The following is a 15,938-nucleotide window of genomic DNA, read 5'->3' as shown; positions in this document are numbered from 1 at the left end:
TATTTTAGCACTGTTTTCCACTGCATGATGGCATCTAGCTGAGGTTAAGGCTGAACAAGTCCCTTTGTAATTTTGTGACTATGCTTTAACTACTGAAAGAGAAAGAGAAAAGATTCTGACAATTAGTTATATAGGATGCCACTGCACAAGCGCGTGTAGGCGATCAATAAAATCTACAGGGAGACATATTTTTTAAACCTAAAAGGGGATGAAATCTTGCTTAAAGCATTGTTTAAGCAATAAATAGGGTTCCAACTAGTTGTTCAAAGACAGGTAGATATTTAGCTTGTTAGACTGTCTGAATGTGAATGGTGCCACTCAGCTTCATTCACAGTACTCTGGAGACTTCATTGCAGCATTTGCAATGTTGAGTGGAAATCAAACTGTAAATTGCAAGATATGCCAGGTCCAAATCAACAAATCAGGCCCACATTTCATATTGCCACCTGACATCATTAAAAATGACCTCAAAACCTTGGAACCCACTGTTGCAATTCCAATACTGTGTGACTGATCTCCACGATGTGTAGGTCTGCATTCACTGGACCTTGTAGATGATACCGAAATTGCAAAAAAGAAGAAACAGAAAAGATGTAGCTTATTTTTATTTACCCCTCATCAAGAGACTGGAATTCAAAAACAAAATATGTATTGATACAATTCAAATGGGTTATTTCTGATTGGAACATCTGAGCTTGATTTGATACCAATGTGTTTGTTTAGAACCTTGTTAAGCATACTGTATGCTGGCTAATGTATTTGTTGATTTGTGGATTTTGTAACTGATCCAATGCATCTGATTAATTTCTCTTTAATGAAAACCTTAATAGATTCATTTCACTTGAATAGAATATGATACAGCATATTATACCTTTCCTTTCACCATTTATAGCTATGGGTGTTTTCAAATCACATAATATCTTGTTTGTATTGTTAATCTGTTGTTATGAACTGGTAGACTTGAATGTTGGAATCCATACCTCTGTCCAAATTAATGTACATTAGTGGTCAGGGATTTACTGTATAGAGGGGAAAAAGGAATTAAAATTATCTTCGAAGGTGAAAACATCTAAGGCTAATTGTTTTCCAAGAGTAATCAAGCAACCTCAGGATGTTGAATGGTGCTGACAATAATACATTTTTCTCTCATAAAGTCATCATACACATTATTATAATATACATTATTAATATCAAGGCACGAGTCTTGTAGCCTATGTCATATTTTAATGATATTGTTTTTTATTCTGATTATTGTTTTACAGACTATAATCACAGAGAATGAAGTTCTTCCAAAGATATTTCTCGATTTCCTTAACATTCGCCACTTTCCTTCTTTGCCAAAAACAGAGAGTTGTGGGTAAGGTTTTAGGATTTTATATAGTTTTAAAAGTTGTCTTTTCATAAGCCAAATTAAATTGATTATGATTTGTATGAATTCTTACTGTTCCAGATCCTTTGATGAAACTGAAACAGAAGAATCAAGGTATGTATACTGAATGTGTTTCAGGCAGTTAGCCAACCTGGAAAAAGCATTCAAGTTATGGTCCATGTTATATTTAATACCTTGGGGATTAATCAAGAAAAGGTTTATTTAATAATGTGTTTACATTAAAAATCATTTAGTTTGTCCTTTACAATATGCTGCAGCTTAAAATGTGTATAACCTCCTGTTTTGCCTACTTATTCACCAGTTATTTTTCTTTCATCTTATTCCCTTAAACCTAATTTTTCTGGCCTTTTCTACAAAGGCCAGAAGAACTTTCTGAAAAACTTTGTTCCTTCAGCAAATAAAATTTATTGTAATAATTTAAATATGTGAGACTTAGTCACATCCTTTGGGTCTTCTGATGTAACCAGTGATTATCTCCAGATGACATGTAGTGTAGCAGCAGGATTTGTGCTAAATAATGTGAGAGATGATCTAATATCACTTTCTAATTGATTTTGAAATCTCAAAACTTAAATTAAGATTGAAATAAAATAATAATATGCTAACATTTTGGAAGCTGATTACTTTCCTGTGTAGATGTTCTGCCAGGAGACAATGTGAACAGGATTCAGTAGCTTTTCATCTGAAAACATTGGACAAGGAAAAATTGCAACAGAATAATTTAGACTGTTAGTTAACTGCACATAAACTGAAAACAACACAACTTGAACAATACAGAACACAACAATTCAACACTGTTTAGTAAATTGGAAAAATGTACAAGTAAATAGTCAACTCCATAAAATGAATTCATGTCAGAGTAATCTTCAATTTTGTGTTTTTTTAAAAGTAAATTAATTGCATTTAGTATCCTGGTGCAAATATCCACATTGCTATAGCATAAATAATGAAAAGGCCAAAGAACAACAAAGTATTCAGACATAATTTTAACAGTTTGTTAGGTTTGAACTTGCCATGTAATTGCATCAGACCACATGGATGAAGATAATTAACACTGAAGCCCTTAAAAAACCTCATACACCACTATGGGCTGCTAACAGGAGTCTGTGCCTCTTGTATACTGTATGTGCTGTTTGAAAAGGAAAAAGTGCTGTAAGATATCCATTTCATCCAGGAAAATGTCATGTATAGTTACACAATAAGTAGAAGCAGAAGGATGCTGTGGTATTAGTTTTTATATAAGGCTATATAATCACATACTTAATCAAAGAGTTGCCCCGTATGGCATTAGAGAGCGTTGCAACTACGCATGTCAAAATTAAAATAAAATGGTTTCATGGTGTTTGAGCGAATTATGCTTGGCTTCGCAAATGTTCAAAACCACACAGCCTGCGTCACTTTCTTACCACGCAGATTGATTGCCTCACTTTATCACATGGAGTTTGAGGTATTTTCTGTTTAGCGTCCACTGGTGCTGACATTCCTGTTCTTGACCTTTCCAGTAAACTGTCCCACCAGCCGGTTCTGCTGTTCCTAAGGGATCCGTATGTCTTGCCTGCAGCTGATGGTAATGAAAGCTGTCATCCTTTAACAGCTCTTTACTAGTTACACCCTTCATCACATAAACCAGCTAAAGAGAGGCCCTTGCCTTAGAGAGTGACGTGAATACATGTCCTCTGCAACATGTCAGCAAAATTACAGCTTTTTATTTCATTAACTTTTATGTGTTTCATAGTCCTTTTTTTATTCTGTTAAAAAATGACAAGAATATTCAGATTTGCTTTCTGATTGCAGAATGCCTTCTCTTGGTTATGTAAACTCCATCCATTGATCCATTTTCTGTAGCTGCTTTATACTTAAGGCTGGTAGTGAGCCAGAGGGCAAAGGGCAAAAGGCAGCCCACACCCTGGGCAGGACACCAGTCCATCACTAGGTGTGCAATTAGAAAAAAGAATTTAGAGCACCAGTTGTTTTTACCAGCACCAGAGCACCAGTAGTACGTTTTCTGAAACTGGAATCAAAATGGAGGAACGATGCTTGAATATTAAAAGGGGATATTGCAAAGCTACACTGAAAGCAAATAATAACACTTGTGTTTGCACTAGTAGGAAGGTTTGGAACTGACCAAACAGATACAGAAGTAAAATTTGAACTCTACAAAGAGTTGAACCCAGGATCAAAGAGCTGTGAAACAGCAGCATTAACTCCAGTGCCACTGTACTGCCCATAGTAACTTGCCCATGTCCATTGATGCTTTCATTTGCCTCAAATCCTAATATGTGAATTTCTCAGAGCCACCAGGTATGTGCTAAGCAATCTAGATTTTTGCTAATCATCCTTTTGAAAGCATATATTGTATAAGAATTTTTAAAAAGTCTGTTGTACATTCAAAAATAAAAAAAACAGTGATAGAATGTACTGTATTCAGTCTAAACATTTGGTGGATGTTCCTGCTGATATTTCTCTTCTCAGACTGACCTTTTTGCCCAGTGTTGTTTACCCACTGCCATCAGGTTCATATCTGTACCATTCAAGGGGAAATTTTCAACACCGACTAATGAATTGTCCTGTATTTTATGATTTAATCTAATCATACACTTTACACTTCTGGCAGAGTCCAATTAAAGTTAACTGCCTGATTTTGCCATTTTATTTATTTTGTATCCAGAGACAGGACACATGCCGCTAACATTAAAGATTTCTTCAGTTGACTGGACATTTATTAACCCGAGAACAGATATAAATTGAAACACTTGACAGTAACACTGATGCACCCATGTGAAACGAACAGTAATTACGCTGATTACAAATACTTATAGATTTTACAAAGCTGGCTATTTTACACAATTAGAACAAGAGCCCTGTTGATAGTTTTGTACTTTCAGGAGATTTTCATTTTTTAATTGCTCTTACATGTGTTCCATTTGCTTTGACTTCATGCAAGGCACAAGAGCTTGTGGTTTCTTTGACCCGAGACCAATAATCATCATCTTACTCAGTCAGAACCACATGCTCAGCTGAAACTACAGATGCACACTAGCAACAGTCTTTGTTTTTTATTTTCTTCTCACAAAAGCAGCATATGTAGAAACTTATTTTCTGCTTCTTGTAATAGCTGTTTTTGTTCTTTTTTTCCTTTCAGATACGTTTCCAAATGTGGTTATTGAAGGAGTTATTCATGGTATATTCTATCCAGATCTTCAACCCAAATAGACAATGCAATGAATAAGGAAAACTGGACAAAAGGGATTTTAGAACACTAAATGTTTTTTTATGATACCAGCAGACAATTTTGGCCTATATTATTGCACTATAAATAACAATGACAAGCAATGAGATTGGTGCTATTTAGAATTATAAAGTAGATTTAAATTGGATTTATAGTTGTATGTTTTCTGAAATAACGTGAGCCAAACTGGAATCAAAATGGAGGAATGTTGCGTGCTATTTGAAAGGGATATTGCAAAGCTACACTGAAAGCAAATAATAAAACCTTGTCTTTGCACTAGTAGGAAGGTTTTGAACTACAGCAGTTTGCAGTAGGAAAATCATGGTAACATGATCTTACATTAACACTACCTAGAATAACTGATTAAAACTGTGACAAACTCATGATAGTTTAATTTAAGCTGACATTTTATAATACAATTTCCATTGTATTCTATATATACTGTAGAATGTATATTTAAAACAAAATAAATCTTTGACAGTGAGTTAGCAACCTTTTGGAAAAAGAAAATGTAAAATATCAAGTCTTAGCTTTTATTCAGCTGCTTTGTTCATTTTTGCCGCTATATCGACATGTTTGAGAATACAGAGCAAATAAAGCTTCAATGTTGTATTTGCTGATTTAACGATTAACAAAGTAATACAAACAAAATAGTTAATACATATTTAAGTTCATTATGTACTACAGTATGTCTGTGAAAGAAAATACACTTTGTGTAAGCTGGCTCTTATCAATATGCCACTTATATCAATACTCTTGATGGTCCTAGGATCCTAAGACACATAAGAGATGATTGTGAAATTCGTCTTCCAGTTATTGTAGGAAAGCTCCTTCAGGAGTTTTCTTCAAAAATGAATCTCGGAAAATGCTTAGAACTCAAGCCAGCAGCTGGTCATATTTGGGTTGTGAATACTGAGCACCCTGTGGCGCAGAGTGCTCTTATTATTAAATTAAAGCTTACTCATGCTTGTAATTTTATCAAATGTTGGCCTAGGCACAGATTAGACGTGTGAAAACTTGATGTTGAGATGCAACTGTGGTATTCTAGCACTTTGTGTGTACAGACTAAAACTGCAAACACATACAGAATAATAAAGCATAAGAAACGTTCTTGCTTTGTATCCTTTTTATTGAATGTGAAATTCTCTTGTCTGTAAAATAGTAAGATTTATTAACAGTTCAAGATGATGGTAGGTCTCACTTCTTAGCTACTGTTACAATTAAAAGTATTTTACATGCACAACTTGAAAGACTTTAGTAAATAAAAAGATTATCAAACCTGTTATTTATTGCCTGGACATTTATAGTCACCTTTTTGCCACAGTGAAGTATATCACTTAGTGTTAATAAGACAGTATTTAAACATTAACACAGAATTAAGATGTCCGTACTACAAAGTACAATCATGTTTTTAATATTTGGCAATTATTTGGTAAATAATGCATGATTATCAACAATTAAAATGTTTGTCTTCAATTTGTTTAATGCACAAACTGACTATACTGAACAAATACACAAACTCACTATATTGTAGACCACAGCTATTCTAATGATGTTTAAATAAACTGCATTAGCTTATCACTTATCAGACTCAAAAGTACCAAAACATTCCCTGCATAGCCAAATACAGTACTCTACAGTACTCTACAGTAGAACATTGGGTGTCTGAACCTGTATAAATAGAATACAGATTTGAACAGTTTAGTAAGTAGTGCAGTTGCACGAATTACTTTATTACACAATACAAGAACTGAACAATGGCAATCTTTAAATGACTTTCAAAAGAATATTTTCTTCTACTGGTATTTAAGATGCATATATTTTTTCATTTTGTAAATTACATGCTTGAAGTGTGTCTTGACAAACCCGTGATGGCTCCCATACACATTAATCTGCAACAAAATCAGTGAAAACCGGTATTTAACAGCAGATAAAAACCCAGGAATAATCTCAGTCAGCTCTGATGTCTGAGAAATAAATTAAGGGGATATATTATGAGTATAACAGGACAGATGCCACAGCATGACCAACAACATCCCATTGAAAACCTAATGGTACTGTAACTAACTGTCAAAGTATTGGAAAACACCTCGAGGAACAACATTTAGAAATATTGATTCCATCTTCAGCATATGCCCTAAAGGACATTAGAAGAAATTCAAGCACACTGCAGAACAAATAATAAAATCTAGTTATAAAATCAAGAAAAACATCCCTAAATAAATGCCAGTGGTTTACATGCAAACTGTTATTCAACATCCAAAATTCACAGGGCGTTTCCAGTAGTTTTGGCAAGGGTTGTCTTGTACATGATCCAAAATGCATAAACCAGTTAATTTATACATTTCATTAACTAAATACATAGTAAATTGGGAAATACTGAAAAATGACTCATCTCTTAATGTCCCCTGTTAATACAGGCGGAAGAATCAGTGCAACATGCTGTTGATCTTATATATTTGGTGGTTATTGCAGAATAAGTTTAAGTAAAAGATCAGTTAAAAAAGCATTAACTACTTTTTGAAAAACAATCAGTTTGAGACTAATGCATAGCAGCCCTTAAGTTGTTTTTTTTTTTTTAAAGTGAACTATAATGACATTTCTTCTCCTTAAACGTGATGGTTTGTGTCTTGTATTTCGTCCACTTATCACTTACTACCAGCCCTCCACTTCAACCACAAATGGCTCTTTCACATCAATCTTCCCGCTGTTTACTATCACACAGTCCTGGTAAGGCACATTCCTGTCATTTGTATCTTGAAGTTCTATGGTGTGAACAACAGACTAAAAAGAAAAATACAGACAAGTTACAGATTGGAATCTCTAAACCTGCTTTTCTCTACATACTACATGTTTAAATTGTGAATTAAGAACAGAAGAATCACCCCCTCCAGGTCTAAGCAACTGCTGTTACCTACAGTATGGCTTTTCCCACTTTGAAGAGTAAATTGAACCAGTCTACAGCATATATTTTAGACCTCCTCTGAACTAAATGATATATTTGCATTTGGATCGAGTCCAATTTGGGCAATAGTTCCACTGACCACTAGTTTCCTACCTAAAAAAAATCCAATAGAAGAGAGCTACAGATATTAACTTGATGAGCACCCCAGCTACTCAATGGATACAGGTGTTTTTGTTCCAATCACACTATTAGCCAAAACCAAATATTTAGATAAGATCACTTTATTAGCCATATACAATTTCTTGCATTAGGAATTTCTTTTCGCGTACCCCAGCTTGCTCTCCATGAGACACAGGAACACAGACGGGCAGAGAGTAGCTTGGGGTCAGAGCGCAGGGTTAGCCATTTCTACGGTGCCCCTGGAGCAGTTGGGGTTAAGGGCCTTGCTCAGGGGCCCAATGGAGTAGGTTTCCTCTGCTGGCCGCGGGATTTGAACCGGCAACCTTCCAGCCACAGGCGCAGATCCTTAGCCACAGTGCCACCACTCCGTTACAGCATTAAACAAACATGGTCTTGTTTCCAAAATCTATAAAACCTACAGGACTTTTGCCCTTTAGGGCCAGGTTTATCCTCAGCTAATATAGTCACTCCATTCCATTTGGCAAAAAATAATTTCATATCTGACATGGATGTGCTAGTGACAAGGCATCTTTACTGATCTACATTTCTGTGTAACAAACTATAGGAAGTACTTAGTGTTCCCTTCAAGAAACCTGGGTTGCGTTTTCTGGAACGTCTCTTAGATGTACAGTATATTTTTTATACTTCTAGTGCTTTGCTTTCTGACAATTTATTTCCTAGCCATCCATGGCAGTCCCATCAATAATGATTCTATAATGTGTCAAAGTAAACCAAACTCTGCCACCCCAACACATAAGGAAGTATAAAGTATAAAGACTAATGCCACACTACATGGATTACTCGGACACTATGTGGATGTTAACACTGTTGGAGTTCCTTTTAATGGCTCTTTAATTCAAAGTTTTGAAAAAAACATTACTTCTTTCTTAAATTCAGAGTGTTTCCAGTCTATAAACACATGAAAATGTCACATACCATTCCTTCAAGAACCTTTCCAAACACAACATGTTTTCCATCAAGCCAGGGAGCTTTCGTAGCTAAAATAAAGAACTGGGAACCATTGGTGTCAGGCCCTGCATTTGCCATGCTGACCCATCCAGTTCCCAGGTGCTTTAGTTTGAAGTTCTCATCTGGAAATGTTACCCCATAAATACTCTTGCCTGTTGTAAAATAAAAAAAGTTACAAGTTAATAGTTTTAATTTAATCCATGCATTAATCTATCATTAATTTAAACACCCAAATCGGCCCTATTTATAATTTTGCAAAGGCATTTGTTTCAAAGCATTGAAAGAACATTAAAAAGACATCACAACTCAATAGCCTATGATGTATAAATATTCTGAGAACAGGATTCATAACAAAGACGGAGAGCAAGAACATTAATTTCATGCGGGACAGCAGAAAGTAAAAAAATGCAAAGCATATCACAGTAGCAAGACATCTGTAGTGTCCTACATTTTCACTATACAGCCATAAAACATGCATGTCTTGCACAGCATCACATTGGATCATATCCCATTAGTGCTACTAATAAAAAAATCTGAAATGGGGAAGAGAGTTTTGGGTTTATGAAGCATTCATCTCGTTCAACTTCTCAATCCAAACCAAAAGAGAGCTGATGCATTAGATTGGCATATGCATACAGCACAAGATTGGTATTCAAAGCGGGTTAAAGAGAGTGAAAGCCAATTCCTGTAGCCCAAAGATAGTGGTATATTTAGTCACACTGCTGCTCTTGGTTTGGGTTTGTTCACATTCTTTGGGACTATGAATTGTTAAGGGAGTTTAAATAGCAGATACACTAGAAGAGGTTTGTTTTAGAATGTCAAATATTAGATTAAACATTCAAATAAAGATCATCTCAAGTAACAGCATCCTTAGATACCTATTAAAAGCATTAAGTAGTGACTACTACTGTGGTCACTAGAGGTCTCATGCCACTATCTGAAGTGCTGTAATTCCAAGAAACTCCTCATTTTTACACCTTATCTGCTTTGTAGAGTGCTCCTGGGGCAAAATGACAGCCACGTGCCCCTCCAAAAACTGCTGCAGCTCAATGGTGGATAGACTTAGGCCCCTCCCACCTGTAATGCGCTTTGGTTTACTTTGGGAAGACAATGTTATATGAAAGTGTTAATATTATTTGTTTCACTGTATTAGGATAATACAGTCACCATTCCTTTCCTTGGAAAGGACAAGGTGTAGCACAAATGAGCAATATGCAAAATGAGCAACATGCAATATTGCTCAAAGGAGCAAAGTTTCTGATTTCAAATCACAGATTCCAATGCCGAAAGCTTTATGCCCTGAATCTAAAAAAAAATCATTATACCTCCAGTTCCATCTCCAGCAGTGAAATCTCCTCCTTGTATCATGAAATCCTTTATGACCCGATGAAATTTACTTCCTTTATACCCATAGCCTTTCTGAAAAATAAAGTGTAGATTTGTTTGCAGTATTTAGCTTAATGTACAACATTAAGTCTACACGTTATACATCATCTAAATATTTGATTTGTAAGATGTTATTACATTATAACATTGAAAATTGATGTGAATGTTCTATGTTATTTATTATATTTTAGTTAATGTAAGCTTATTCATTAAATTTGGCGTTTTCAAACAAATGTAATTATAATTATAATTACACTCTTATAATTACTTTGCTCTACAAATACATTCTTGTAGAGTTTTTTTTTATTTTTTCTAATTATACTGTATATTTTGAAATAATGAGAACTGTCATCTGTACATACAAATATGTACAGATTTCATGGTGCCTTTTTGGTGATTGAAAGGCATTCCTGCTTACTTTACAGGATTATCAGATGTTTAGCCAAAGTATGACAAGATATGTCTTGTGAGTTTGAATTCTAGAAATGAAAGAAATTGAGGCACCCAGCTCATGGCTCATCAGAGCACTGTTACACTCATAGCTTGTGAGCAGCAGGTATACTGAAGTATTGATGCAGTACATATACCAATATACAATGCAAAAGCATAATCAAGTATTATTTAATTTAATTTTATGAAATAGATAATAGATTACATGCTCATTATTATCTATTGAGCTGTCTAAACTACCAGTCATTTAGTAACATGAAGACATTTACCAACCTTATAATTGTTTTGAACAACCATACAGTCAATATAATGTTTACTGTGACATCACAGAAAATTATTTTTTATAATAACACTTCAACAGTCTCTTTGTCATTCAAACATGCTAATCTCTGTTTACCTAGATTGCCAGGAAACAACTTCAAACAGTAAACATGTTTTCATTAATTATTCTCAAACTTTAACAAGATAAAACCCACCACACCAAACCAATTTGCTACCTCATGGTCCCCTAGGCCAAGATTAAATTATTTTTCTTTTAAAAATATTATTTTTCTGAAAGTGACTTTACCAAATAAAATAAAGACCCCATGGCTTCTGAACAGACTGATCCTATTTCTTTCACAAAAGGGTTTATCAAGCATAAGCAGATTCCAGGACTTCAAAGCTGAGGATGTAATTGTTATTTACAAACACATGTCACTGAAGACTTACAGAAGAGTAAAAAATGAAACTGAAGGATCAACAAACACATTAAACTGACATATTCTGGCAAGAAAAAGATTAGAAAATTACTTTGTAATTAAGTACTTCTTTCTTATACCTTGAATCATATTTAAACTACTGGGTGGATGCTTCTAGTACTCTTTACAATAACAGTCTTTCAGAACAAATTAAGTAATGACTCATCAAAAGCTATGTGTTAAAAAAACATCCATTACCTTCCAAAACCAAAACACTCCAATTTGATTTTGTATTGTTGCTTTACAACTTGTTTTTAAGTGATAAATTTAAGGCTGTGTCACTTCATGCCAGGGGAATTCCAATGCTATTTTTACATTTTGGGGTTACAAAGAATCAGCATTGATGAGTGCATTTCAAACCACTTTATATCCAATTTACATCACAAAATACAGTAGATTAAATTTCCAGGTATGCGCAGCACCATATTGTGAGATTGAGAACAAGGCAACACAACTTCAGGTGATGTGAAGCGGCCTGTTACATTGTAAACAAGCAGGTTTGTGAATACTGTACATCACTTTTAATCCATTGGAAATATTACTTTCGACTTTGTCATAGTTTTGCCAACCAGATTACTTACTTGTTAACTTGCACGCAGATCACGTTGGAACATTTCTGCAGAGAAATGTATGAGCAAATAAGTACAGGTTGTGCAGCAGACATTGCTTTACATTAGTCATTACAGTGACTTGTGAGCAGAAAGGGCCGCATCACATCACAATTCATGGAAACTTTCGCTCTCACCCATGGTGAGACCAGGGGTTTTGACAACACGGCAACTTACATTACTTCCAGAAATGTCACGATTTTAATTTGAATTTTTTATTTTTTTGTATAACGTTAATGAATTGATTTTGTTTCTGAGATTTAATGACCAATATGAGAAATAGGGACTTTAGTTCCCCTTTAAATGTTTTTGATATTATTTTGCTTAATTTATCATTCATGACTGATATCCATGATAAACTCAAGTGACATTTACTGTTGCCTAAGCAGTAAATCACCTTACTAGTGACAGAGCTGATTCAACACAGGTGATAAGGTGATTTAGCATGTTCAATGTCAAGCCAAGTTTGATGGAAAGGTCCAAGTGTTGCAGTCTGGGAAGGAGTGTGTACAGTAGTCACTATCGGGTTTCACAGAAGTTCTTCACTTGAAGTGATTGAAGGCAACCTGACTGCACAGAGTTTCTTTGATGACGTCCTGGGACCTCACTTGCTGCTCCTTCTGTGGGCTCTTCCTGATATGACAACATTCCAGCAGGACAGCGCATATCCTCGTGCTGTTCATGTAACAAACATGACTTTTCTTGCAGACAGTGATCTCATAGATGCTGAACTTGCCACATTTGAGCCCCATTAAACATATGTGGAAAGACCTGGGATGATGTGTGACATTTCGGGCTCAGAGCCCAATGACCACGCACATCGCTGTTCAGGTTCTACAGTGGGAAAGTATTCTAAAAGGTTTCCTCTGCAACATTGTCCAAGACTGTACTGTCTCCAGCTATGGCCACACATACACTATTTGCTTATGACATTCACTGTAGATCCCTTTTGATCATCAGTGTTTGAAACAACTGTTAATCAGAAAAATTGCGTCTCTGTCATTTCTGTTCAATAATGTGTCAATGTATATGCAACAAAAAATATATTTTCTCGTTTGCAGAACCATTTTGGAATTTGTTGCAATTATATGATGACAAGTTTCTTTTGATGCTCAGTATATTATGAGACACTGTGCACCACTTTAATTAATAATGTACTGTAAAGTTATCACTAAAAAAATCGATGGAACTCTGCTTTTGTTAATCTTGGCTACAGTAATTAAAGGCAGCATCTGAAGATGGCCTTGTATTACGTTAAATGATATAAACTATATGACACATGTATTAGTTTCAGTATACTTATAAATTATAGATAGTCAAGTCTTATATACAGTACAGCAAAGGACGCATACCGATACACTAACCTGAAGGAATATGAAGCAATACAACTGTCTGCAGATGTACATGTAACTACTGCATGAGTACTGTATATGCTGTGTAGATATTTCTTCAGTTTTACTTTATACACCATATGTTTTAAGATATCTTTGATTCTTGATTACACCATCTAATATCACAATGTAAAACAATATAGTATATGACATTAAGTTATATGATGTAAACCCTAAATACTACTATAATACAAATGCTATACCAGTACCTCTCCAGTTGCAAGGGCAATGAAGTTATTAGCAGTTTTAGGCACGACGTCTCCAAACAGTCCAATCACAATTCTTCCCACCTCAAGTCCTCTTATTTGGATATCAAAAAACACCTGAAACAAGTAAGAAATTATCATTAAGACATATAGAAATGACTGAGGAAAACGCTCTGTAGGATGCGCACAGGCTTCACATTAAAGTAATCCCGAGAAAATTATCACCCTGACGCAGGTCACAATTGTGTTTACTTCAAGGGAAATTCAAGGAAAACAACACTAACCTAAATTAACGAATAGGTATGGATAATGATACTAACAATAGAAAGCAATGTAATTCATTCAACACAACAGAGTACAAATTAATGTTTTTGCCAGCCTTAGTATACCAGAAAATAAGTGTTTGCCCTGTTGAATTATTATCATTTAGATTATAACATGGAGTTGAAAGCACACGCTAACATTTTTCCAGCGCTACAGTTTTTTATGGATATTAAGAATTAACAAGATCTTTCAACATTAGAGATGCAGTATATCTCAATGCACCACGGAACACAACAAGGTCACAATAAAGAAGTCAAACCATTAAAATGGATTACGTATTAATTTGTTAATTTGGATATAAATAAGTAAAATGAATTGTAAGATTTAAATAGTTTTGGCGTCTCGGTATTTTAGTTCGTGTTTGTGTGTGTTCATCTAATCTACTGTAGGTGGTTTAGCGGTTCCAAGATGTCATAATAAAATACAGTAAGCATTCAAGCAGAACCCACCTTTGCTGTTACTTTGGGTCCCCTCTTGACGTTCGAGCCCATAACATCTTCTGAAAACGTCCCTGTGAAGAAAAATAGAACGAAAACGCAGAACACCGTCCTCGGTTCCATTTTGCTTTTTTCCAGGAAAGACGTGGACAACTAAACCGCAGTTTCAAGAAATCTGGATTTCACTCAGAGAATACTTCCTGGGGAAGGCAGATCCCACCTCTTAAAGAGAGCAGACGAATTGCAAGAACGGTACTGAATTTTCACTTTCAAGTAACGACTATGGTTCATAATAGGTATAAAAATCAAATTCTATGCAGACATGCTGTTATTTTTCATGTAGCATGATGTGAACCATTAGGAGGTAAAATCTCCAACCAGAATGATGGCTATGATTTTCTATAGCTAAACAGTGCTGGATTGAATTCCTTTACACTGCATAAGGCTCGTGGGGGATGTTACAGTTATAGTATCTATCCTTGCTGTAGTTATATTTGTTCAAACTTCCGCAATGAGTTTAATGCCTTCATTTCAAACACAGGGCTGTGATCAAATAGAACTGTTTAAACAACAGTCCTGATGTAACACGTCTCACGGGGTTCTTCCTTTTATTTCTTCATAACCTTTCATCTTTCTCTATAATGTAAAATGCACCGCTATTTTCACAAGACCTGTTCTTTGTGAATGCACTGTGCTGTTTTTTCTCTTTCTAGCAATATCGATTTACATGTACTGTAGCTTCTTAAAGGCTGAACATAAGAACAAATTTACAGTACTGTACTTTAAGTATTTTAAACGATACTGTATGTTGACACACACTACCGAAGTGCTTGGATTTATGTAGATTGTATTAATAGTGTTTGAATGCTATTCTAAAGTTGTTGTCTTTTATCTTAAGTTAAAATTGCACTTTGTTACAGTCTCATTTTCATTGATGTAGAGGTTTCTGATACAGCACAATGAGAATGAGGTAGTTTCGTCCTCTTCAAACACCAAGCTGACTGCTGGCACTTGTCAAATCCCAGATATTGATTCCAGCACCTTTTCCTTTTTCCCAGCTGGAGAGACCGCTGGACATAAAAATATATATTCTTAACAACTTTGATAAGCTATTTTGAACCGTTACTCCATTGATTCAAGTCATCTGAGTAAAAATATACTGTATACAGTATTTGGGGCAACTTAGCTTGCAAAGTTATGAACCATATTTTGACTAGTTACTAGTTAAGCATAGTCTTCTTCCAGTGTTCCCTGAAATTTCACTAAGAATATTGACAGATTATAGCCAAGTAAATGATGCTTTACCCAGCTAAACAAAAAAATCTCAGTTTGGGATTTTGGGAATTTCAAGTGTTAGTGCAACAGTAACAATATATTAATGTGCAGGTTGAGTTAAGCAGAATGTAGACTTCACATTCCTTTTTTCTTAAAAAAAAAACATTTACAGATGTTTGTGGAGGGAACTCCTGTAATACAGCAGCAGTATGAAGAAATCTCAGGATGACAGGAGTGTTATATGAAAATGCCCACAGGTAAGGCAATATTTGTAGAACTCTAAAAGATTGTTGATCAGCATCATCCGATCAATAAACAGTAAGCAAATGCATGGGTCCCCCTGTTTAAAACCAGTGTCTCACACTATTCAAAACTGCCAGTGAGGCACTTGTTATTTATCTGTAAAACTAAAGCCACTCACTGCTTGTTTCAGACAAAATATACCGTA

General features: G+C 35.1%; 3 protein-coding genes and 1 long non-coding RNA gene across 7 annotated transcripts in view; 2 read left to right on the top strand and 2 right to left on the bottom strand.

The window, feature by feature from the left end:
• snx24 (sorting nexin 24) overlaps nucleotides 1–5,729 on the top strand; it is a 46,114-nt gene extending 40,385 nt beyond the window's left edge. For all 3 annotated transcript variants that reach the window (XM_088629868.1, XM_088629870.1, XM_088629869.1), the window contains exons 4-7: nucleotides 1,263–1,357; nucleotides 1,451–1,483; nucleotides 2,893–2,957; nucleotides 4,533–5,729. In XM_088629868.1, coding sequence (XP_088485994.1) covers nucleotides 1,263–1,357; nucleotides 1,451–1,483; nucleotides 2,893–2,957; nucleotides 4,533–4,603 — 264 coding nt within the window. In that variant the 3' untranslated portion in view covers nucleotides 4,604–5,729. The remainder of the gene's footprint in view (nucleotides 1–1,262; nucleotides 1,358–1,450; nucleotides 1,484–2,892; nucleotides 2,958–4,532) is intronic.
• Nucleotides 1–15,938, bottom strand: part of LOC148673430 (uncharacterized) — a 399,373-nt gene that overhangs the window by 224,420 nt on the left and 159,015 nt on the right. The window lies entirely within an intron of this gene.
• Nucleotides 5,728–14,428, bottom strand: ppic (peptidylprolyl isomerase C). 2 transcript variants are annotated; one of them, XM_088629867.1, is made up of 6 exons: nucleotides 14,228–14,428; nucleotides 13,458–13,571; nucleotides 9,999–10,092; nucleotides 8,641–8,825; nucleotides 7,276–7,403; nucleotides 5,728–6,511 (listed from the first exon to the last, which is right to left on the bottom strand). In XM_088629867.1, coding segments are annotated over exons 1-6 (633 nt in total). In that variant the 5' UTR covers nucleotides 14,339–14,428; the 3' UTR covers nucleotides 5,728–6,510. The 2 variants fall into 2 exon arrangements, with proteins under 2 accessions (XP_088485993.1, XP_088485992.1); XM_088629866.1 differs by having other exon boundaries at nucleotides 5,728–7,403; nucleotides 14,228–14,425.
• prdm6 (PR domain containing 6) overlaps nucleotides 14,353–15,938 on the top strand; it is a 67,855-nt gene continuing 66,269 nt past the window's right edge. The window contains exons 1-2 of the mRNA XM_088629862.1: nucleotides 14,353–14,467; nucleotides 15,663–15,747. The gene's annotated coding sequence lies outside the window, so the exon portion shown is untranslated. The remainder of the gene's footprint in view (nucleotides 14,468–15,662; nucleotides 15,748–15,938) is intronic.

This window comes from Lepisosteus platostomus, chromosome 4, assembly GCF_059453375.1.
Source record: "Lepisosteus platostomus isolate fLepPlt1 chromosome 4, fLepPlt1.hap1, whole genome shotgun sequence".
In the NCBI taxonomy this organism is placed as follows: Eukaryota; Metazoa; Chordata; class Actinopteri; order Semionotiformes; family Lepisosteidae; genus Lepisosteus; species Lepisosteus platostomus.
The sequence above is the reverse complement of the archived record's forward strand: the minus strand, read 5'-3'. Positions and strand labels throughout refer to the sequence as shown.

Coding starts and splice junctions, on each gene's coding strand:
- ppic (XM_088629867.1), bottom strand. CDS start 14,338: ATGGAACCGAGGACGGTGTTCTGCGTTTTCGTTCTATTTTTCTTCACA. Junction 10,093..13,457: donor TTGCCCTTGCAACTGGAGAG/GTACTGGTATAG, acceptor TTTATTTTTCAG/AAAGGCTATGGGTATAAAGG. Junction 7,404..8,640: donor GAAAGGTTCTTGAAGGAATG/GTATGTGACATT, acceptor TTTTCTTTTTAG/TCTGTTGTTCACACCATAGA.